This window comes from Pezoporus flaviventris, unplaced genomic scaffold (assembly GCF_033815535.1).
Source record: "Pezoporus flaviventris isolate CSIRO_AGI_PZ_B2104156 unplaced genomic scaffold, CSIRO_AGI_Pfla_v1 ptg000116l, whole genome shotgun sequence".
Lineage (NCBI taxonomy): Eukaryota > Metazoa > Chordata > Aves > Psittaciformes > Psittacidae > Pezoporus > Pezoporus flaviventris.
In genome coordinates, this window is record NW_026892664.1 from 4,023,837 (window position 1) to 4,047,225 (window position 23,389).

Genomic DNA, 23,389 nt, shown 5'->3' on the forward strand with positions numbered 1-23,389 from the left:
ACTTCAGCTTTGGAGGAACGGGTGAGTGAACTGAAGAGGGGAGCAAGGGCCAAGACTGATCGTCCCATGAGATCTACGGCTTCAGTCTCTGGTGAGCAGTTTCCCAGATGGAATGGAAGAGCTGATTTTACTCCAGCTCTTGTGATAACGAAGAATAATCCCTTTCACCACGACTTAAGTGTCCAACACTGTGACGACCATTAGAGGGGCCCTGCCTCCAGCCAGGTGGAGGTAGGGGACAATTGGATTTACTGGACTGTGTGGATCAGATGGCCTGGCACATCAGTCCCACACAAGTATAAGGCTCTAGTAGATACCGGTGCACAGTGTACCCTGATGCCATCAAGCTGTCAAGGGGTGGAATCCATCTATATTTCTGGAGTGACAGGAGGATCCCAAGAGTTGACTGTGCTGGAGGGTGAAATCAGCCTGACTGGGAGGGAGTGGCAAAAGCACCCTATTGTGACTGGTCCAGAGGCTCCATGCATCCTCGGCATAGACTACCTCAAGAGAGGGTACTTCAAAGACCCAAAAGGGTACCGGTGGGCTTTTGGTATTGCTGCGTTGGAGACTGAGGAAATTGAGCAGCTGTCCACCTTGCCTGGTCTCTCAGAAGATCCCTCTGCTGTGGGGTTGCTGAAAGTTGAAGAGCAACAAGTGCCAATTGCGACCACAACAGTGCACCGGCGGCAATATCGCACCAACCGAGACTCAGTGATTCCCATCCATCAGCTGATCCGTAGACTGGAGAGTCAGGGGGTGATCAGCAGGACCCGCTCACCCTTCAATAGCCCCATATGGCCAGTGCGAAAGTCTAATGGAGAATGGAGACTAACAGTAGACTATCGTGGCCTGAATGAAGTCACACCACCATTGAGTGCGGCCGTACCGGACATGCTAGAACTTCAGTATGAACTCGAGTCAAAGGCAGCCAAGTGGTATGCCACAATTGATATTGCCAATGCATTTTTCTCCATTCCTTTGGCAGCAGAGTGGAGGCCACAGTTTGCTTTTACTTGGAGGGGTGTCCAGTTCACTTGGAACCGACTGCCCCAGGGGTGGAAATACAGCCCTACCATTTGCCACGGACTGATCCAGACTGCACTGGAACAGGGGCAAGCTCCAGAACACCTGCAATACATTGATGACATTATTGTGTGGGGTGATACAGCGGAAGAAGTCTTTGAGAAAGGGAGGAAAATAATCCAAATCCTGCTGAAAGCTGGTTTTGCCATAAAACGGAGTAAGGTCAAGGGACCTGCACAGGAGATTCAATTTTTGGGAATAAAATGGCAAGATGGACGTAGACAGATCCCCACAGATGTGATCAACAAGATAACAGCAATGTCTGCACCAACTAATAAGGAAGAAACGCAAGCTTTCTTGGGTGCAGTGGGGTTCTGGAGAATGCACATCCCAAATTACAGTTCGATTGTAAGCCCTCTCTATCACGTGACCCGAAAGAAGAATGATTTTAAATGGGGCCCTGAGCAGCAACAAGCCTTTGAGCAAATTAAACGCGAGATAGTTCATGCAGTGGCCCTTGGACCAGTCCGGACCGGACCAGATGTAAAAAATGTGCTGTACACTGCAGCTGGGGAGAGCGGTCCTACCTGGAGCCTCTGGCAGAAAGCTCCAGGGGAGACTCGAGGTCGACCCCTCGGCTTTTGGAGTCGGGGATACAAAGGATCTGAGGCCAGCTATACCCCAACTGAGAAAGAGATACTGGCAGCCTATGAAGGGGTTCGAGCTGCTTCGGAAGTGATTGGCACTGAAGCACAGCTCCTCCTGGCACCCCGGTTGCCCGTGCTGGGCTGGATGTTCAAAGGCAGGGTCTCCTCTACACATCATGCAACTGATGATACATGGAGTAAATGGGCTGCACTAATTACACAACGAACTCAAATAGGAAATCCCAGTCGTCCAGGCATTCTAGAAGTCATCATCCACTGGCCAGAGGGCAAAGATTTTGGAATGTCACCAGAGGAGGAGGTGGTGCGTGCTGAAGAGGCCCCACCATATAATAAACTGTCAGAAAGTGAAAAGCAGTATGCCTTGTTTACTGGTGGCTCTTGCCATATTGTGGGCAAGCATCGGAGATGGAAGGCAGCTGTATGGAGTCCTGGACGACAAGTTGCAGAAACTGCTGATGGAGAGGGTGAATCGAGTCAGTTTGCCGAGGTGAAAGCCATCCAGCTGGCCCTGGACATTGCTGAACAAGAAAAGTGGCCAGTACTTTATCTCTATACTGACTCATGGACCGTGGCAAATGCCTTGTGGGGGTGGTTGAAGCAATGGAAGCAGAGCAACTGGCAACGCAGAGGTAAACCCATCTGGGCTGCTGCACTGTGGAAAGATATTGCTGCCAGGGTGCAGATCCTGGTGGTGAAGGTACGTCATGTGGATGCCCATGTACCCAAGAGTCGGGCCACTGAGGAAAACCAGAACAACCAACAAGTGGATAAAGCGGCCAAGATTGAAGTGGCTCAGATGGACTTAGATTGGCAACATAAAGGTGAATTATTTTTGGCCCGATGGGCCCATGACACTTCAGGCCATCAGGGCAGAGATGCAACATATAGATGGGCCCATGATCGAGGGGTGGACTTAACAATGGACACTATTGCCCAGGTTATTCATGAGTGTGAAACACGTGCTGCAATTAAACAAGCCAAGCAGTTAAAGCCTCTTTGGTATGGAGGATGATGGTTGAAGTATAAATATGGGGAGGCCTGGCAGATTGACTATATCACACTGCCGACAACCCGCCAAGGCAAGCGCCATGTGCTTACCATGGTGGAAGCAACCACCGGGTGGCTGGAAACATACACTGTGTCCCATGGCACTGCCCGGAACACTATCCTGGGCCTTGAGAAACAGATTTTGTGGCGACACGGCACCCCAGAGAGAATTGAGTCAGACAATGGGACTCATTTCCGGAATAACCTTATAGATATTTGGGCCAAAGAGCATGGCATTGAGTGGGTATATCACATCCCCTACCACGCACCAGCTTTTGGGAAAATCGAACTGTACAATGGGCTGTTAAAAACTACACTGAGAGCAATGGGTGGGGGAACTTTCAAGCATTGGGATACACATTTACCAAAGGCCACCTGGTTGGTCAACACCAGAGGATCTGCCAACAGGGCTGGCCCAGCCCAGTCAGAACTTTTACATATTGTAGAGGGGGACAAAGTTCCCGTGGTGCATATGAAGAATTTGCTGGGGAAGACAGTCTGGGTTATTCCTGCTTCAGGTAAAGGCAAACCCACTCGTGGGATTGCTTTTGCTCAGGGACCTGGAAATACTTGATGGGTAATGCGGGAAGATGGGGAAGTCCGATGTATACCTCAAGGGGATTTGATTTTAGGGGAAAACAGCCAATGATCTTAATTGTATGCTGTTGCCTGCTGTGTAATACTTTTATAGCTCATCAACTAGATGTCTCCAGGTCACCAGCGACTGGCCCTGACTTCCCTCCAACCATCATCCCAACAGAGAATAAACTTTGATAGAACCGGATGAGTTCCACAGTAAAGGAACGACCAGCATCAGCAGGCAATGATCCAATACTGCACACAGCCTTTCCTGCCCTGAAAGATTGTTACAAGAGATGGAACCTGACATCATGGATCAAATGGACTCGGCAGCATTATAGGGATTGGTCCATGCACTAAGAAAATGATCCCTTTCTCTTGCTCTGTGTGTATATGGATGTGTATATATATGTGGGATTTGAGCATGACGTGAATGGTATGGAGTAAGGGGTGGATAACGTCCTGGATTCAGCAGTAGCAGTCATGTTTCTCCTTTGTGTTAGCTGGTGTAGTGCTGTGTTTGACTTCCAGCCTGGGAACAGTGCTGTTAATACCGATGTTTTCGGTTGTTGCTAAGTGATGTTTACCCTGACCAAGGACTTTGTGAGGCTCATGCTCTACCAGAGAGGAGGGGAAGCTGTGAGGAAGCAGAGACAGGGCGCCTGACCCAGGCTAGCCAAGGAGGTATTCCATACCACAGCACGTCATGCCTGGGGTGGGGGGTAACTGGGAGTTACCTGGAAGGACACGGGCTTCCGGGTGGGACTCGTTTCTTGGCCAGTGGTGTTGTATTCTCTTCCCTTGTTATTTTCTCTTATCATAGTTGTCGTTGGTAGTAGTGGGGGTGATTTGTGTTGTACATTGGTTGCTGGACTGTTCTTGTCTCAACCCGTGGGAGTTGCACTCATTCGATCCTCCTCCCCATCCCTCAGAAGAGCGATGAAGGGGAGAGCCCGGTGGGGGGGGGGGCCTCGATTGCTCTTAGCCCGGCACCACTCACTGGGAGTGAGTGAACAAGCTCTCTGGCTAGGGTTTAAACCACATTATCTGCACATGTCATGAAGACAGGGATGTGTCTTTAAGGGGAGAGTAGGACCAAGCTTGTATGGGCACAGAAAGCCCTCCAGCAGGCCCGAGATCCAGGCTTTCACAATACAAGCACTCACAGCTATTTCCAACACAAGTGATGCTGCTCACTTTGCCAAAGCAAGAAGTGGTCCTTGGGGAACAACCACCCTTCCAGGAGTCATCAGCTTTAACAAGACCTTCTGGGGTTTACCAAGGAAGTTTCCTCATCACCACGAAAGCTTCTCAGAACACTTGGATGCGACTTCCCTCACTCTTCATAACAAGCCATCAGAGATTAATTAGCTGGGGATAACAAGAAAGAAACTTTCTTCTTTGTTAACGACAAAGTTCACTTCTACAGCTGCCTTGCTTGACAGAGATGGCTCATGTCCAAAGCCAGTGAGCAGTCCCAAAGAGCAGCTTCTACACGTTGGGGAAGCCCAAAAGGAGAAACGTGGTCACACTCATGTGGTTTCCTCCAGCCACTCTCTTGGCAGCAGGAGACAAAGAAACATGGGAAGAGGTTGAATCACTTCTCCCAGCTCATAGGAACACACAGTGCATGAGGTTAATGCAGGATTTGGGGTTTCCTTTAGGAGTGCACCCAATTCCTGGGAGAGAAAACCATGATGGTTGAAGGTCCTAAATAATATACTGAAAAATAATACCTTGATAAAAGAATAGTCAATAGTTCCTATATGGAAACAAATAACCTTAAAGCTTAAATCCTAAAGCTGTGGCTGCTCTGTTATGGAAAGAATTGGTCCTGCAAAACATAAGCATCTTCCCATAAGCATCCAAACTCTTTTTAACAAGGAGGCTTGTTTCGGATGATTTCTTTGCTGTCTGTGGGAGTTGTTCTTATTTAAGGACAAGTAAATACAATAATATCATGCCTTAATCTGCCACAAGAATTAGTGTTGCATTAAATAGATAAGAAATCAAATTGGAGTGATTTTCTGACTCTGTAGTGATGTTTGAGTCGATTAAAGTGAGACCAGAATCCCTGAATGCAATTCCATGTACTTGTAGCTTCAAGGGAAAAACCATCCCCTTCTCATCTGAATTATTCTTGCATATATTTCTTCCTCTGTTCTTCCTTATATTTAAAGAACATGTGTGTATATATAGATGTACGCAAGATGACTGCTGTTCATGTTAACCTGAAATATGCAGGCCTTAAAAAGATGAGGAGATGACCTTCAAATAAATATGTTGCCTGTTGAGAAATGAGCATTCCTCCTCCTTCCCCTACCACTTCACTCTTTCCATCAGCCCCTTTTCAAGCAAGATGACCATTTCTTCAGCACAATTCATCTTCTCCCTCCACCCTTCCCAAAGTAGCTTTTACTTCCCCATTCCCCAGCCTGTGCTCAGATGTTCATTGCACAAAGTCCCTTGACTCACCACCAGTACTCTTCTCATGTTGCTGGTGGGTGCCTTTGCTGCAAGGACACATTGATGGCTCATTTCAACTCGGTGGACACCACAAGAGCCTTGTCCCTCTCTGATAAGGTGCCCCCCAGCCTGTCTTAGTGCTTAGAGCAAGTCCTCCTCATAGGCAGGACTCAGCATTTTCTCTTTTTGAAGTCTGTCTGATTCCACCTGCCCATTTTGGACCCAAAACTGGCCTTTGAAACAACATTTTGCATTATATGCCTCCAAATTTAAATAACCTCAGGGTGGCTTTTTACTGCTTGCAAAAGGAGGAAACGAAACCAAGAGTGGGACTTGTTCCTTGTAGAAAAAAGCAGCTGACAGCAGACAGGGCTTTAACACCTTTAAATGGGTTCAGAAGATCCAGCTGAAGTTGTCTACACCCACCTCAGGCAGGAGGATGAAGATAGTTGCTGTTTCCCATTGCTAATGGCTCACACACTCAATGGCCATCTCCTCATCCTCATTCTCCTCCTTCCCCTTGTGTAGTACTTACATAAGTAAGTTGCAGATACATAAAGAGTAGACATCTCAAACACACACCTTGCATCTAACACCACTGAAACCAGCCATTCTCAATACCACAGCTTGTCTAAACAAGGGCAAAACATCACCCATCCCACATCAAATACCCACATCTTATCACACACAGAAGCATGCTTTTCTCTGTGGTCTCTGCTTTACACACACATGCTGACACTGCAGGTGGCTAAATATTGATGACTTACATTAAAAGCCAAACATGAGAGTCTCTCCTTATCTATTTATGAGCCGAAGTCCAATTACACCAGATGAGACTCAGGCCAATGCAATCAGCAGAGCTCATTCAGATCTCTTCAGCTGGAGCAATGCTGGTGTCTGCCTTGCAGTGAGAGGCATGAACCCCACCAAATCTCCCTCAGCAATAAAGGGAGTTGATGGACACAGTAAACACATAGAGTTGACATGGTGCATTCAAACGTAAGGAGATAAGTGCTTGCCCAAGGATATAGGAGATGATTCCTAAATCCAATCACTAAGTACCCAAAGAAAAGGATGTAGCTCCTACCCAGCATTTGCTCAGCTGCCTTTAAACCAGATTTAACCACAATGAAAGCAGCTCCAGCTGAGAGTGGGGAGCTAAAGCCATTAGGAGCTCATCAGCAGGAATGCCAGAAACCAGGCACCTCATTGCCTGCTCATCATGACCCAGCAGGAAGATGCATTGCAATGCTGGCTGCTGCTTCTGCTTCCTAGAACCTCATGTGGTGTTTCTTCTGCTCTCCTGGTCAGATGATTACCCCATTGAAGGCAGTGGCAGCCCTTAGACACAGCAAACTACTGATTTGCTTAAACAAACACAACAAGGAGCAAAAAGCCTTTGGGTTTGAGAGCACCAGCTCCAATGTGAAGCCACAATGAGCAGAGCAATAGGGTTGTAGCCACAGACTTGTGTTTTAAGACACTAAGAGCTCATGTTCGTGTTTAAACACTTGGTGATGGTGAAGGAGAGAGCAGCTGGACATAAAGTCATTGAACATTGTTGTAGAAGGCACCACAGAGACCTTAATGTGGCTGCCACGTATCTGGTCTGAAGGCTGCTGGACAGCACCACAGCTCCTGTGCTCTGTTGTGATCAGGCTGCCATGGAGACCATGGCTTCTGCTGACTTCGAGGAGAAGCAAGACGCGACAACCCAATATGAGTGATAAGCAAGCTTCTATTTTATTCGTGTCGCACATCGCTTATATCCTCATAGTGTTAATTATGCCTACTAGTCACAGCAGCATTGGTTAGTTCTAAACGGTTTCATTTACATTCTCCTCCCACATCCGGTTTCTGTTTTCAAGGATCTTCCTCATTACATCAGCTGCAATTCAGTTCTCGGTACTTTCCCCAGAGCTCAAGGACAGTGTGTCCTTCAGCTTAAATCACGTACATGTGAGGCCTACACTTTGCTTTGCTCGCACAAGGCCTCCAAGGATTCATGGCCTTGCTCTCGGAACCATTCTGCAACAGCTTCTATTGCTGCCAACAGGGGAATGGAAAGTAAAGGTGTGGAGCAGTGGATGGGGATTCCTTGAAAGTTTCTGCCCTTTGGTGTGGATTCATCACTATCACTTCTTAAAACGCTTTCAAAACGCATTCGGTCATAACAGAGGTCACACAAGTACCTTATTTCACTTAAATTCTTTGCTGTCTAAAATGAAATGAGGTGTATGGTGCTGGAAATCATTTTGTCCATCAAAACCTAATAATACTGACTGCATGGCATCACACTTATTTGCTATCATTTCTGTTTTTCTTGCTAAAGGTGTTTTTATCCTTTTCTTAAGGCCCTTAATGATTTAACAACACCGTTATGAAATGAAGTTTGATCCAGTGGAACGGTAGAATTCACAGTTTATTCTCATTTGCCAAGCAAAAGGGAGAGCAAAAAGAAAAGAGCTTTAAGTTCATGCACTCCAAGTGTTCCCTTGCCCTGTCAAGGCCACCCCTAACCCATGGCACTGAGGGCCTTGTCTATAGGGTTTGTGAACACTTGCAGGGCTGGTGACTGCAGCCCTGCCCTGGGCAGCCTGTTCCAATGCCTGAGCACCCTCTGGGGCAGGAATTATTCCTCAGCTCCATCTAAACATGACCTGGTGCAGCTTGAAGCCGTTTCCTCTTGTCCCATCCCTTGTTCCCTGGGAGCAGAGCCTAGCCCCCTCCTGGATCCATCCTCCTTTCAGGCAGGTGTAGGCAGCGATCAGGTCCCCCCTTTTCCTGAGATGAAGAGGAGAGCATGCTTGTAGTTGTCTACCTGTGTCTTCATTAGGTGAAATACAGTACAAATTAACTAATTAGGTGAAATTCACTACTAAATATAAATTTAGAGAGTGAAATTATTTGTATTCTCAATCATATCAACCAGTGCATTCTGCGTGCAGAAGACCCCCAACATGTTGTCCATACTTAAGCAATACCTGAGCATCTACCCCACATCTCCATTCTGTCTGGCCTTAAGCTTGCACCATTCAAGATCATCTTATTTTTGTGAGCCTCCTCAAAGCCTCCTTCACCTCCTTATTCCTCAGGCTGTAGATCAAGGGGTTCAGCATGGGAGTCACCACGGTGTAGAGCACCACAGCCCATTTATCTGCTGCCCTTGAGCTGTCTGAGCTGGGGAATAAATACATAAAAAAGCATGCCCCATAGAAGACGCTGACAGTGGTGAGGTGGGAGGTGCAGGTGGAGAAGGCTTTGCGCTTGCCCTCGGCTGAATTGATGCTCAGAATGGTGGCGATGATGGCCACGTAGGAGAGCAGGATAATCAGGATGCTGGACACACCAAAGAGAGATGCTGCAGTGATCAGGATGGTGTGGCTGAGGGTGGTGTCAGAGGTGGAGAGCGAGATGAGGGGGGAAATGTCACAAAAGAAGAGGTCGATGGCGCTGGAGCTGCAGAAGGAGAGGGTGGACATACTGATGGTCTGTCCCACACCATTGGTCAGCCCCACGAGGTACGAGGCAGTCACCAGCTGGAAACAGCACTTTGGGGACATGACAAGGGGGTACAGCGGGGGATGGCAAATGGCCACATAACGGTCATAGGCCATTGCAGCCAGCAGGAAGCATTCAGTTATCCCAAAAAACTGAAAGAGGAAGACCTGAGCCACACACCCAGCATAAGCAATGCTCTTCTTCTCTGACATCAAGTCAACCAACATCTTGGGGGTGATGACAGTGGAAGAACAAAGGTCTACAAAGGCCAGATTGCCCAGGAAATAATACATGGGGGAGTGGAGGAGGTGGCTGGCCCTGATTAAGATGATGATGCCCAGGTTGCCCACAATGGTGACAAGGTAGGTGAGCAGGAAGAGCAGGAACAAGTAGACCTGAGACACCGAGTCCTCTGTGAACCCCACCAGGCTGAACTCGGTCACTTGGGTGCAATTGCTTTGTGCCATGGGTTGGATGGTGCTTTGTGTGTGAGCTCCTGGCTGGAGGTTTCTTCTCCAAGAGGCAGGGTGGAAAAGCCTCTATGTGGTGGGAGCTGCTCAGAGACAGTCCTGCAGGATGGAAAGGGAGAGTTCAGGCACAGCTCAATGAGGAAGAGCTTGGTGAAATTCCTGTGCCAGCACAGGTAGAACAAAGGGGTGCTCAAGCAGTTAAATACCATGTCACAACACGGTGCCTGCTCCTCTGGCTGACCTTGAGATGTTGATCAATGACCCCTGTGGAAAGCAGTGGGAAGGTTGCACACCCATATAGCTTTACCTTAGTGCTGCACTTCATTGCCTGCGTTAATGCTGAGCCTGGGGCTTGGAGACCATCCGGATCAACCTGGAACACAGAGAAACGTTATGTTTTCACAGTGCAGAGTTGATCCTTCCTCCTGTCATGGGCATTTGCCAACCACCCGCTTCTTCCCTCTCTGCTTCGGTTTCTTCCTAACTAGAACGAATTCGTGACCTATGGAAAGTACAGGTTGGACAGGGCAACCTGCTCTAGTGGAAGGTGTCCCCGGCCATCACAGGGGCTTGGAACTGGGTGAGATTTAAGGTCTCTTCCAACACAAACCATACTATGATTCTATGTAACCTTACACAGTGGTTAATATCAGTTTCCCCTCCCTCCTGACACACTTTGTCAGATCTAAAACCTTTTATTGGTTCTTTAACTTGTTCCTTGAGTCTCCAATAGAAGTGGACAAACCCCAGAGCTCAGCAATCTCTTCTCAAACACGTTTTTGGGGAAAAAAGTCATCTTTTGGAGCTGCCTCATCTCAGCAATGGGGAGCACCCCGAATGTCCTGTACAGGAAAGCTTCTGGTACTCATCCAGGAAACATCTGTGGTCAGAGGAGAGGAAGTCTCCTGAGTGTGTTCTCCACCAGGGTGATCTCCAAACCTGCCTTCTCAGCAGCAGCATGGGGATCACACAGCACAAGCAGCTCCCTGGGAAGCCCAGAGCATCATCAAGAAGCCCAGGACCCTGCAGTAGGGCAGGAGATGAAGACAGGAGCTGCTGCTTGTTGGCAAGAGAGAACCACAGGAGAATGATGGGCTGAAAGATGCTGCCCCTCACTTACATCTCAGCTCTGTTTCTGCTGCCCTCCTGATGCTCTCGGAGATGGATGTGAAGATGAACGTGCCTGGAGCTGTGCAGGGAGCCTGGGAATGAACCAGCATCAGCAAACCCCCTTCCTATTTCAAGTGATGTGGGGATGTGGGGACTGTGAATCTCTTTGTGCCCCAGGAGGTGACAAAGCCCAAAGCAGGTCATTATCTCTTCTCTGTGTTGATTAGTTTGGAGAAGAAATATACCCAGAGGAGATGACCTCAGCTTGAGCAAGCAACAGGGCTTTGGGCTCCCTTAGAGCAAACCACAGAACAACCCAACCTTTCAAATCCACTTTTGGAGCATTTCTGAGGCAGTTACAGGTTCACAAGGGCCATGGTTGACATTATCATGGCAGGGAGATGAGGGGGATCTCGCTAATGGGAGCTGGTACCAGGGTCCATAAGCAATGTCAGGCGCCACAGGCAATGAACCAGCTTTCCACCCATTTTCAATTCCTTGTACTCAAACCATAGCTCACAAGTTTGGCTGCAAATGAGCCAACAGAAGATCGTGGTGACCTTGCTAACGACGAGGTAAATGCTGTCCTCTACTTCTTGTCCATGCAAACATCAATGCTCACATCACCCAAGGCACTCAGGTTGGTCAGGAATGACTTGGCCTTGGTCCCTCTGTGCTGGCTGCTCATGGTCACCCTCCTGTCCTTCCTCTGCCTGGACAGGGCTTCCTGGGGAACTTGGTTCTTAATCCCATGGGGGACACAGGCACCCCCAGTCCTTGTGCTCTCCTTGATGATGACATTCACCTTCTTCCACCCATTGTGCTGGAAGCAAAAGAGACAAAGGAGAGCCTGAGGGAGCGGTGCCCAAAAGAGAAAGGAAGGAGATGGGGAGGAACAGTGAGGAGTGTGGTAAAGGACTGAAATGGGCAGCACCAGGGGAAAAAGGCCCTTCTGAAGGGTGCTTTAGGGTTGCCCCTGTCGCTGGTGGCTCTGATGGATGCTCCCAAGCCCATCACAGAACCCCAGAGAGGTTTGTGTTGGAAGGGACCTTAAAGCTCTTCCAGCTCCAACCTCTGCCACAGGCAGGGACCCCCTTTGCTAAAGCAGCTTGCTCCAAGCCCCTGTGTCCAACCTGCCCTTGAACACTGCCAGGGATGGGGCAGCCACAGCTTCTCTGGGCACCCTGTGCCAACGCCTCAGCACCCTCCCAGGGAAGAGCTTCTGCCTAAGAGCTCATCTCAGTCTCCCCTCTGACAGGTTAAAGCCTTCATGGTGGTTATGGGGAACCTCCTTCTACAGCCAAACATGAAAGGAAAGTGTATGTAACACAGATTCCCACCAGAGATCAGCCAGATCCCCTGGCAGTGCACACTGGGAGCAAACCCCCACAATCTGGGCATCCTTTGGGGTTCCAACCCCTTCCAGAGCCACATCCTCCCCTTTCCTTCTCTCTCCAGCAGTAAAACCATTCATAGGAGCTGCAGGATGCGGTGCAATGCTGTGGATGAGCCCCCTCCACCCTCCTCTTATTGTCAACTCTGCCTCTCTCACCTCCTCATCTCCCTGCTCAATACCAGCCCTGCAGCCAGAGCAGGAGATGGATGGGGCAGAGCCTGCTCTGCAGGGCATGGGATATGTGTATGGATGTGATGGACATAAGGGGATGTGCACGGACATGGTCCCTCCTTGCTTTGCATCAGTCCTGGTCCCAAATGCTCTCACTGCTCACATAGCCCTCGTGGGCACCCGGCAGGACATGGAGGGCAGAGGCCCTCCTCTCCCTTATGATGGCCATAGGAAGGATTTAAGCACTGATTGCAAAGAAGTCAAAGCTGAGTCCCAGTTTGGATCCAGCTGCATGCAGAGCAGGGAGGGATTTCAGCCCTTGCCCAGTGCCTCCATCACCAGGGTACCACCAGGGGCAGAAACCATCAGCATCCATATGAGAATGTCCATTGTTTCCTGCAGAGCCCCAGCATCCTTCATCCTGCCCCATGGTGTGCAGTGAGGTGCTGGAGTTTGCAGTTTGAAGGGGACTATGGAGCAGCCCCTTTGCTCTCTGCCCCCTCCAGACTTTATCCCTCTGTCAGTGACCTCCCTGCACACATTCCTGGTCCCCAAGGTGACAGCTTCTCCCCATCCATCTCCTGCTGTCAGGCTGGGATTGAGCATGGAGATGGGAGGTGTGGGACAAGATGGTGAGGTTCCGGGTGGCAGCACAGAGACAGGACCAGCATTTGGAATGGGTGCAAGGGGACAGGGGACCACATTGCACATCTCTCTTCCCTATTCCAGAGCTGCAGAGGCTCTGCACGAGCAGCCACAACACTGTGGATGCTGCTGTGCTTTTTAATATGGCTGAGCTGGTGGTACCCAGAGGGGCTTTGACCAGGAGAGGGAGTCACAGCAACCCCTATGTCCCTTCAATCGGATGTGTGACATCACATCTTCCTTCCTTGTAATGAAACCAAGAGGAGAAGGAACATCAAACTTCATTTCAATTCACAGTTACCAGCTTTGAGGAAGAAATTAGCCACAGTTATCCCAGGCTTCTTTTCCTCACGTAAAACACCAATCAGCTTTATTGAGTTATAGCCTTGGTCACTGATAAATATCTGTTTCTCTTGCAAGATTCTTGACCTTGTCCCTCAGCTCCAATAAAATTCCTCACTCTTACCTGTGAGCTCTTTATTAAAGCTGCTGGGGTGGGAGGGAAGAGGAAGTGTAGTTTTACATTTGCTTGCTGAAAAAGAGTCAGAGAAAAGGTTTCAAAAGATTCATTGCATTCATTTGTGCCTTTCAAAGAGAAGTTGGTGGGAATCAAGGTCTCAAGCTGCACCTTAAAATGTCAAGGGGAATCCCTCCCCAGGCTGCAGCTTCACAGGAGATTTCACTTCATGTAAGGAAGTGTAGAAAATATAATACCTAATGCAGATTGATGAACTGTGCTGAGACTACCCAGTGTTAAGGACAAACTGGGCATATCAAGTGGTCCTCCTATTCATTTTAAGTGGTGTTTTACACTCTTTTTAAGTGCCCTTTACTTAAATGGTGAGAAAAATGGAATTCCAGCTGGAGATAAGCACCCACATCCCATGTCCATGCCCAGCTCACACTAAAGCACACCAGGAAACACCAAGTGGTGGGTTGCACTTATAAATACAGCATGAGGCAAGTTTCCGTTGGTGAAAGACAATCCTGAACCCAGAATCAATGGTAACCGAGAGCTGCCTGGGTCAGAAAGAAGCAAAAAAATACTGGTGTGGGAAAATGTTTTTCCTTTACCTCTTGTGAGGGAGAATTAACTTCTATTTGGGAAGTACATGGGTCATGAACAGTGTCTTTTGTGTGCTCTGGAAAACAGTAGTGAGAGGTCTGTGGAAAAGTGACTTCTATCTGTGGTCAGTGAGGAAGCCAGAATTGATGTAATTACTTGCTGATGAGCTTGGCAGCACAGAGACTTTGATATCAGAGAGCTTCTTGAAAACCTTCACCACACCTTGGTTTTTTGCTTCTTTCTTGCATATTGTAGCTGAGACATGTAGAATATATACAAATAGAATCATAGAGCCACAGAGAACCCAAGTTTCACCTCAAGAGATCATCTGGTCCAAGCTTTAATGGGAAAGGGAGCCTAGATGAGAAGTGTCACGTGTAAGGCTCATCGCTGCTTGATGAATTACCCCACTCTGATGTTCTTATCCCCTCTTTGGTTTAAGAAAAATTCCAAAGCAGAGACAACTGCAATACATAAAGGTTTACCTAGACTTGGTGCTACATTGCTAAGGGAGGTCTGGATTGCTATAGTCTTGTGTGTGGTGGATCCAACTCAGGGAACTCCCAAGAGGAACCTCAGTCTAAAGTACAGGGGAAGAACAGCTGTCAATTCCAGCAACAAGAAACAGGCTTGGGGTTCTGAAAACACATTTGATGACAAAAGCATCGTTGCATGAGTCTGCTTCAATCTTTGCAGAGAAGGGATCTACAAAATTCAGAATCCCCTGGCTGTAGACACAAAATTCTCATATCAGGTAAATAACAGAGGTCCTGCCATAGAAGCCCAATATTATACTTGGTAAAACAGAATTAAATCTCTTAAATAGAGATGTGGGACAAATGGGCAGAGGGTGGGATGAAGCCGCAGCTGAGGCTGCTCAGGGGGATAAAGACCTATTAGTTCACCCTGGGACAATTCATCCCTGCCTAAAAATGCTCATTTCTCACCCTTGAATACAGTGGAAGCCCAGAGGCACCAGCTCAGCTGTTGGACATCTAGGCACTACATGTATATAACCCCACGGGGGCTGAAAAACTGGGCTCTCAGGTGTGCACAGAGAGGGACAGCAGCAAATCCAGAGATGGGGTCATTTGTGCATCAGTTTCCATTTGAGGACCCTCTGCAAGATCTGAAATGTCTCTAAACCCATTCTCATTCTGTTGCCAATGTCAAAGTGAAACCTTTGCATGGTCCACAAATATGTCAGAAGCATCATACAAGCTGCTCATCACTGCTGCCCTGTAGCTGTGCTCAGGGATGGCTCACTCATGCTATGTCTTTCAGATGCTCAAGCACCACAATGCCTTTCAGAGGTGATTTCACACCCTTTGCTTTCCCTTCTCTTTGTTTTCCTCTGGGAAAGCATGAGCAGCCCTAGAGTCTTCCTCCCAGGAGAGCACATGCAACTGTATTTACAGCTCCAGCAACACAAGCTGGGCTCTTGGAGTCTGGCAGGAGCTCCCCTCTCTTCACATCAGGTGCTTATCAGAGCTGACGCTGGCGCGTGGATGTTCTCTGCTGTGTTGAGGATAAACCCTTGGCTCCCATCCTTGATGGCACAGGGAAGGCACAAGAGGTAACACTAACACAAAGCAGAGCCTCGCCTGCATTGAGGCAGTGGGCTTGCTTCTGCATGTCCTCAGGTCATGAGGTCAGAAAACAGCCTTACCAACGTGGGTTTTCTTTATAAGAAGAGGGAGCAATGTCTGATGCAGGTTGTGTTTCTTTTATATAGGCAGCTAAAGCAAGATGCACTGATTTATTCAAGACTTAAATGAGGATGAATCTCATTCTGTTATAAAGAAATGAAACATTTCAGATTGTCAGCAGAATACAGTCACTAAGAAATCAGCCTTTGGAATCAACATGTTGTAATATCAATTCCATTTTAAAGGAAGCAACCTAATGCCTATGGGTTTAGGATGCTTCAGCATGCTGTAGCTCAGGAAGGTAGGTCTCATGAATTTACCAGTGTGAGTGTTATCTATTGTGAATAAGCTCAAATAGTTTGATAAATGTGGTTTGGTGACTGAATGATAATCAAAAGCCAAGAGCAAATGTCCAGAGGTCATTCATCTGTAAGCTGTGATTTCACTGGGACTGGGACTTTCTCTTGCTCCACGCTTACGTGCGATCCTATGAGGTTCCTCTCAGGTGTCTTCTGACACAAATTTCCTTCAAACTGAAAGTGAATAAAGATCTGATTCTTTACTCAAACCTGAAAACACACGTGCTTGACTAAATGCAGAGTTTAATTTTTCCCAACATAGAAAAACAAAATTGCCATTAACTGCTTCAGGAAACTCCCAGTACTTTTCTGAATGCCTCATCTGAAAAATGTAAAATAGATACATTTTGGTTAGAAAATATATTGGAATATTTTAAAATGACACAGTTGAAATGGTCATTGATTGGAGTTAGATATGGTCCAAAAGCAAATCTCTGGTTTTGATCAATGTGATATTCTCTTGATTTTGCCTCAGCAGTTAACAACTGGTCATGGGAGGAAATCTCACACAGATTAAATTTATCCTTTTGGGAATTACAGACAGCCCATGTGCGCAGACCCCACTTTTTGCCTTGTTTCTTTTGATTTACATTGTGACACTCATAGGGAATGTTGGAATTATCTTGGTTCGGGTGTCTCCCAGCCTCCACAACCCCATGTACTTCTTCCTCACCCATTTTGCGTTTGTTGACATCTGCTGTTCCACAGTCATCTCCCCCAGGATGCTGGCAAACCTGTTATCAGAGGACATAACCATTTCTTTCACTGGCTGCATGATGCAGTTCCTCACCTTCGCTTTTTGCTACTATTGAGTGTCACCTCCTGGCCATGATGGCCTATGATCGGCACGTTGCTATCTGCCAGCCCCTGCTTTCTGTGACCATCATCTCCAGCCACGTTTACAGGCAGCTGGTAGCATCGTCCTACCTATTTGCCTTCCTCAGTGTCATCATCTGCACATGGTGCACGTTTGGAGGTTCCTTCTGTGGTCCCAACAGCATTGACCACTTTTTTTGTGATGTAGTCCCTGTGCTAAAGCTCGTGTGCTCCGACGCCCACAGCAGTGAGTTGGCCATCTTTGCCTTTGTCACCATCAATGCGGTGATTGCAAGCGTGATCATTTTGCTCTCTTACAACTCTATTATCCGCACTGTGCTGAGGATGTGCTCAGCACAGAGCAGGGCCAGAGCCTTCCACACTTGTGCCTCCCATTTAATGGCTGTTGCCTTGCTCTTCAGGAGAGCATTCTTCATGTACCTACAACCTCCATCTAGTCACAGGAGCCTGGATAAGGTGGCCTCCATCTTCTACGCCGTGGTCAACCTCATGCTCAACCCATTCATCTACAGCCTGAGGAAGAGGGAGGTGAAGGGGGCTCTGGTGAGGTGCGGGAGAAGGTTCTTAAATGGCTGGCAACATGGAAGAGTTCTGTCATCGAGGACATGAACAATTCACCTCAAATGAGAAAGCCTATGGGGCACTAAAATAATGGCATTTTCCCAATTATTTCCATGATTCGATGCAAGTTCTTCTCCAGTTACTGCACAAAAGTCAATGACAGTATTGCATGAGAAATAGACTCCCCAAATCGCATCATCCTTCCTCTGAAGGAAACCAAGAGTAATGGAACATCAAACTTGAATTCACTTCTCAGTCACTAGCTTGCATGAAGAAATTACCCTGAATTATCCCAGGCCTCTTTTCCTCACAGGAAACACCAATCAGCTTTATTCAGTTATAACTTTTGTCACTGATAAATATCTATTTTTCTTGCAAGATTCTTGACCTTTTCCCTCAGCTCCAATAAAATTCCTCACTCTTACCTGTGAGCTCTTTATTAAAGCTGCTGGGGTGGGAGGGAAGATGAAGTGTAGTTTTACATTTGCTTGCTGAAAAAGAGTCAGAGAAAAGGTTTCAAAAAATTCATTGCATTCGCTTGTGCCTTTCAAAGAGAAGAAGCTGGTCGGAATCAAGATCTCAAGCTCCAGCTTTGAATATCATGGGGAATCCCTCCCCAGGCTGCAGCTTCATGATAGATTTCACTTTAAGGCAGAAACTGTAGACAATATCATTCATAATACAGGATAATGAACGGTGCTGAGGCTACCCAGTGTGAAGGACAATTTGGGCACATTAAGGGGTCATCCCATTCATTTTAAGGGGTGTTTTACATTCTTCTTAAGTGCCGTTTACTTAAATGTTGCTATCCATGGAATTCCAGCACGAGACAAGCACCTACATTCCATGCCCATGTTTAACTCTTGCTAGTGCACCCCAGGAAATACCAAATAGTGTATTTCATATAGGAGTTAAGACAGTGGCTCATTTCCATAGATGAAAGACAATCCTGAACACAGAATCGATCCTAACCGAGAGCTGTCTGGGTCTCAGAGAAGCCAAAACACACCGACGGGGGAAAATATCTTTCCTTTACCTGCTGTGAGTGGGAATTAACTGATGTTGTGAACAGAACATGGATGGGGAACAATCTCTTCTGTGTGCTCTGGCAAACAGCAGCAAGAGATGAGATGTTGTCTGTTGTCTGTGGGAAAGTGGCTTCAACCTGTGATCAGTGAAGGAGGCAGAACTGATATAATCAGATGCTAAAAAGCTTGGCAGGACAGAGACCTTTGATACCATAGAATCATAACATCATAGGATAGTTAGGGTTGGAAAGGCCCTTAAGATCATCCATTTCCAGCCCCCCTGTCTTGGGCAACGACACCTCCCACTAAACCATGGCACCCAAGGCTCTGTCCAACCTGGTCTTGAACACCGCCAAGGATGGAGCATTCACAATTTCCCTGGGCAGCCCATTCCAGTGCCTCACCACCCTTACAGGAAAGAGCTTCTTCCTTAGATCCAATCTAAACTTCCCCTGTTAAAGTTTTAACTCATTACCCCTTGTCCTATCACTACAGTCCCCAGTGAATAGTCCCTCTGAGTTTCAAATGATGAAGATACTTGTATTTTGAAACATGTTTCTTACATGTATTAAGCTATCAGTGAAACTTGATTGAAAGACATTTTCCTATGCTGTTGCCATGATTTGTCATCCTTAACTGATACTTACCTGGTAGTCACAGTGGTTCAGTCATTTTATATACTCAGATTTCATTACTTAATTAAATGACTTCATTTCAAAATGCACTAAAGACAAAAAACTGGGGTTGTTTTTCCTGATCTGTATTCCCTTAAATGTTTCAATACATACTTTGCCCTCACAGGAGATTTTTAATTCAGTATTCCTGGTTTATCTCCAAACACTTTTGTTGTGACCACGTGGAAAGGTAACAGTGAAAAGGGGTTTTGGTGAGGGGATGAATGTTTAAAGAAGTAATCATAAATGGAAGTAAGAGGTGGGAAAATGCTTATAGAAGGGAAGTAAAATAAGTCAGCAGCAGGATAAAGCAGATGCAAACAGTCTTCAACCCTGCCCACTTCTTGCTGGCCTGAGTATCGTTGTAGTAGTAGCACTAGTACACTGTGATGTATCACACTGTCTCAATGCCACAAATAGCTCAAGGAATGAGGCAGAAATGACAAAACATTTCTAACAACGTTGAACTGGCCTTTCATGTACCTTTAATTGACTTAAAGGAACATTAAAGTTTGCTGCTGTTGTGTCAATTGATGCACACAAAACTCTCAGTGAGCCTCAAGTAAAATCATGAGTGTGACCACAGAAACCAGGTTTGGTGTTTGTACACTTGGCTTGTGCTGCTTTTCTGCCCCAGCCCTAAACTGAAGAGGACAAGAGCTGCACCACAGCATGCAGTGGCACAGAAATACCTGGGAATGACACACAGGGCACATTCCATGAGGAATCCTTCCAGGTTTTTCCTCTAAGAAGACTAAAAACGCACTGCAAAACCTCAAGCAACCTTCTGAAAGGTTATTCCTCAATGGCAGAAGGTTGGTGCTTTGTCCCAGCCATAGGGTTGGGTGGTCTGTTCTGGATTTCTGGGGATAAGGATGTTGGAGTGTTCTCAGAAGATGTTCATTTAAGGGAAGGTAAAAGCAGCTAGAAATAGAACCTAGAAATCTATATACAACATTTCTGGCTATTTCTGGTATGTTGGAAGCTCATAAATATGTAAAAAGTGCAAAATCTCACAGAGATATAAGTAACAATGTGGGGTTGCACCAGGCAAGTGGAGAGCAGCCACCCCAGTGGGAAGCACTAAACCCAAACCTGAAGTGCTGGGACCATCCAGAGATCATTTATTTGGGCATTTGCCTCCCCACCTCTTTTCCTCCCTCTACCTTGCTCTGGGGAGACCCCCCTGCCCCCTGCAGTCCTGATCCAGCTCTGGGGCAACAGCACAAGAAGGACGTGGAGTTGATGGAGAGAGGCCAGAGGAGGCCATGGAGATGCTGCGAGGGCTGGAGCAGCTCTGCTCTGGAGCCAGGCTGAGAGAGCTGGGCTGGGTCAGCCTGGACAAGAGAAGGCTCCTGAAGGGGAGACCTGAGAGCAGCTCCAGTGCCTGAAGGGGCTCCAGGAAAGCTGGAGAGGGGCTTGGGACAAGGGCCTGTAGGGACAGGCCAAGGGGAATGGCTTTAACCTGCCCGAGGGGAGACTGAGATGAGCTCTTAGGCAGAAGCTCTTCCCTGAGAGGGTGTTGAGATGCTGGCACAGGGTGCCCAGAGAAGCTGTGGCTGCCCCATCCCTGGCAGTGTTCAAGGCCAGGTTGGACACAGGGGCTTGGAGCAAGCTGCTCCAGTGGAAGGTGTTGGGGTTGGAGCTGGAGGAGCTTTAAGCTCCCTTCCAACCCAAACCAGTCTGGGATTCTATGAATCCCCTCAAATACTGCTAACAGCATTCTACTACCTACAGAACATGATGTCCAGTTCATTTCTTAGTCTCAGAGTTGTGAGGAGCAGCCTGCCATGCCTTCCTGACCTTGAGTGGGGAAAACCACGGAAATAATACCTGAGCTGGAGCAGATAACAGAAGTTAAGTGCACTGACTCTCTGTTAGACTCATCTGCCACACTGAGGGGAATATTTCTCTCTGTGCTGGAACCTGACTAGTAGTAGTAGTAGTGATAGGACAAAGGGTAATGGGTTAAAACTTAAACAGGGGAAGTTTAGGTTGGGTATAAGGAAGAAGTTCTTTACTGTGAGGATGGTGAGGCACTGGAATGGGTTGCCCAGGGAAGTTGTGCATGCTCCATCCCTGGCAGTGTTCAAGGCCAGGTTGGACAGAGCCTTCGGTGACATGATTTAATGTGAGGTGTCCCTGCCCATGGCAGGGGGGTTGGAACTGGATGACCTTAAGGTCCTTTCCAACCCTAACTATTCTATGATTCTACTGACAGCAGTGTGCCAGCTCAGCCTATTTTTGCTCTCTAGGACAGGACTCTCTGCCCCACGCTGCCAGGGAAAGCTCCTGAGTCTCGGGTATCTCACTGAACAATTGTTGTGGGCAGCTGGGGATCCAGCAATGCTGTATCAGAGCTGGGGTGATGGATTCAGGGCTCCTGGGGCATCACACTCAGATGTGTTTAGTCTTTCTCATGGAGCAGTCCCTTTTTCTGCCTCCTTAATGAAATGTGATGACCAGTTTGCAAGTTCTTCACCTCTTCTCCAGTTTTCAAATGGTTCAAGATTGGGTTTGGGATTTTAAAAGAAAAGGTCTGATTTAGCCTCATGATTAAGAGATTTCTGAAGGCCTTTTGGATGTGTTTCTCTGCCTGTGAAGATTCACCAAGAACCACAGTTAGATGTTGCTTCAACTATCAAATCTTTATTGTTCTAATGTCCAACCTAACAGAGTACATGCAAGCCACATGGCATTGCTCTTCCCTATTTCACTCCATCTTTCCTCCTTCCCACAGGGATGCTGCCATGCAATACAGTAACAGGGCTGAAGGCAACCACACCGCAGTGACCCACTTCATCCTCCTTGGCCTGACAAGCGAGCTTAAGCTCCAGACTCCTCTCTTTGTAATCTTCTTCATGATTTATCTCATCACTCTCACGGGCAACCTTGGGCTGATGGCAGTGATCAAGACAAGCCCCCGGCTGCACACCCCCATGTACTTCTTTCTCTGCAATCTCTCTATTGTCGATCTTTGATACTCCTCTGTCCTTGCTCCAAAGCTGCACGGTACGTGCTGTGGTTGAGCATTGGGAAGATGCTAAATCTCTGTGTGACCAGCACATCCCAGCATGGAGGCAGCAGAGCTGTGTCTGTCATCCTGCACCTTCCTTCCTACCACTGCAAACATCCAGCTCAGCCAAAGAGGTTTCACAGCACTGTGTGGGTTGGAGGGAGCTTAAAGGCCACCTATTTCTAACCTCCTTGCTGTGGGCTTCATCTCACATCTGGTTTAAGAGAAGTAGCAGCTGAGAGTAGGATTTTCCCCTATTGCCAAGGGTTTTAGTGTGATTGAATGTAATGACTTTAGGGAGAAGTATGTTTTATTTCCTATTTTCTTCTTGTGGCCTGCTGTAAGTGATATTTCCTCCCACCCAACTCTTCCCCAACACAACCTGTTAACTGAGAAGGTACCACTGAGGAATGCTGCAGAACTTCATGCTCTGCAAAGCAGAAATAACCAACTGCAACCTGTTAGAGACCTTTAGCAATAAGCTCTTTCTGTAGCAAATAGAGACCTGGATGCATTGCAGGAGAGGGGGGAATCATCTGTTACTTCATGGTACTTTGCACATGGCTGCACCCAAGTTAGTCCTGACGTTGTGTTTTTCATAGCTAAAAATAAAAGAGAGACTCCCAGCATCATTTCTGTTAGTTGGACATGGAAAACATGACTAAGCATACCCACTGTATGCTATACCGAGAATTATAACTTCTTTTTTCCCCCTCAGATGTAGGAGTTTGCATTTGGATGCCTGATGTAGAGTGAAACAAAATCTATCTGGAACACCCAGTTGAACAGGGGTCATTTTCCCTAAGAGACAGACACAGACAAGGAGGAGGAAATGTGTATAACACACACTTTCCGTTAGAGCTTGCCTTGTCCCTAGCTTGGACACCAGAGGGTCTTGCCTCTCAATAAGAGTTGTTTGTGCTGTTTGCATGATGCAAGTTGCCTCAAGGGAGCAGCCAGGACCAGTTATTCCCAATGGGAAGGTGAGCTGAGAGCTGAAAGTGGCCACAAAGCAGAGCACAGTCCCCTTGTGCCTGAGCACAGCAGCAGCTTCCACTGATAGCCCAGGGGAAACTAAGAATCAGGTTCATGGTTGTTACAGACCAGGAGCAAACCCAGT

The 23,389-nt window shown here is 47.4% G+C and overlaps 1 protein-coding gene across 1 annotated transcript; it reads right to left on the minus strand.

The window, feature by feature from the left end:
• Positions 1–8,827: 8,827 nt before the first annotated feature.
• On the minus strand, positions 8,828–9,754 carry LOC133282316 (olfactory receptor 5G25-like). The gene has a single exon (XM_061478349.1). The coding sequence runs from the start codon at positions 9,752–9,754 to the stop codon at positions 8,828–8,830; it is 927 nt and encodes a 308-aa protein (XP_061334333.1).
• Between the last annotated feature and the right edge of the window lie 13,635 nt (positions 9,755–23,389).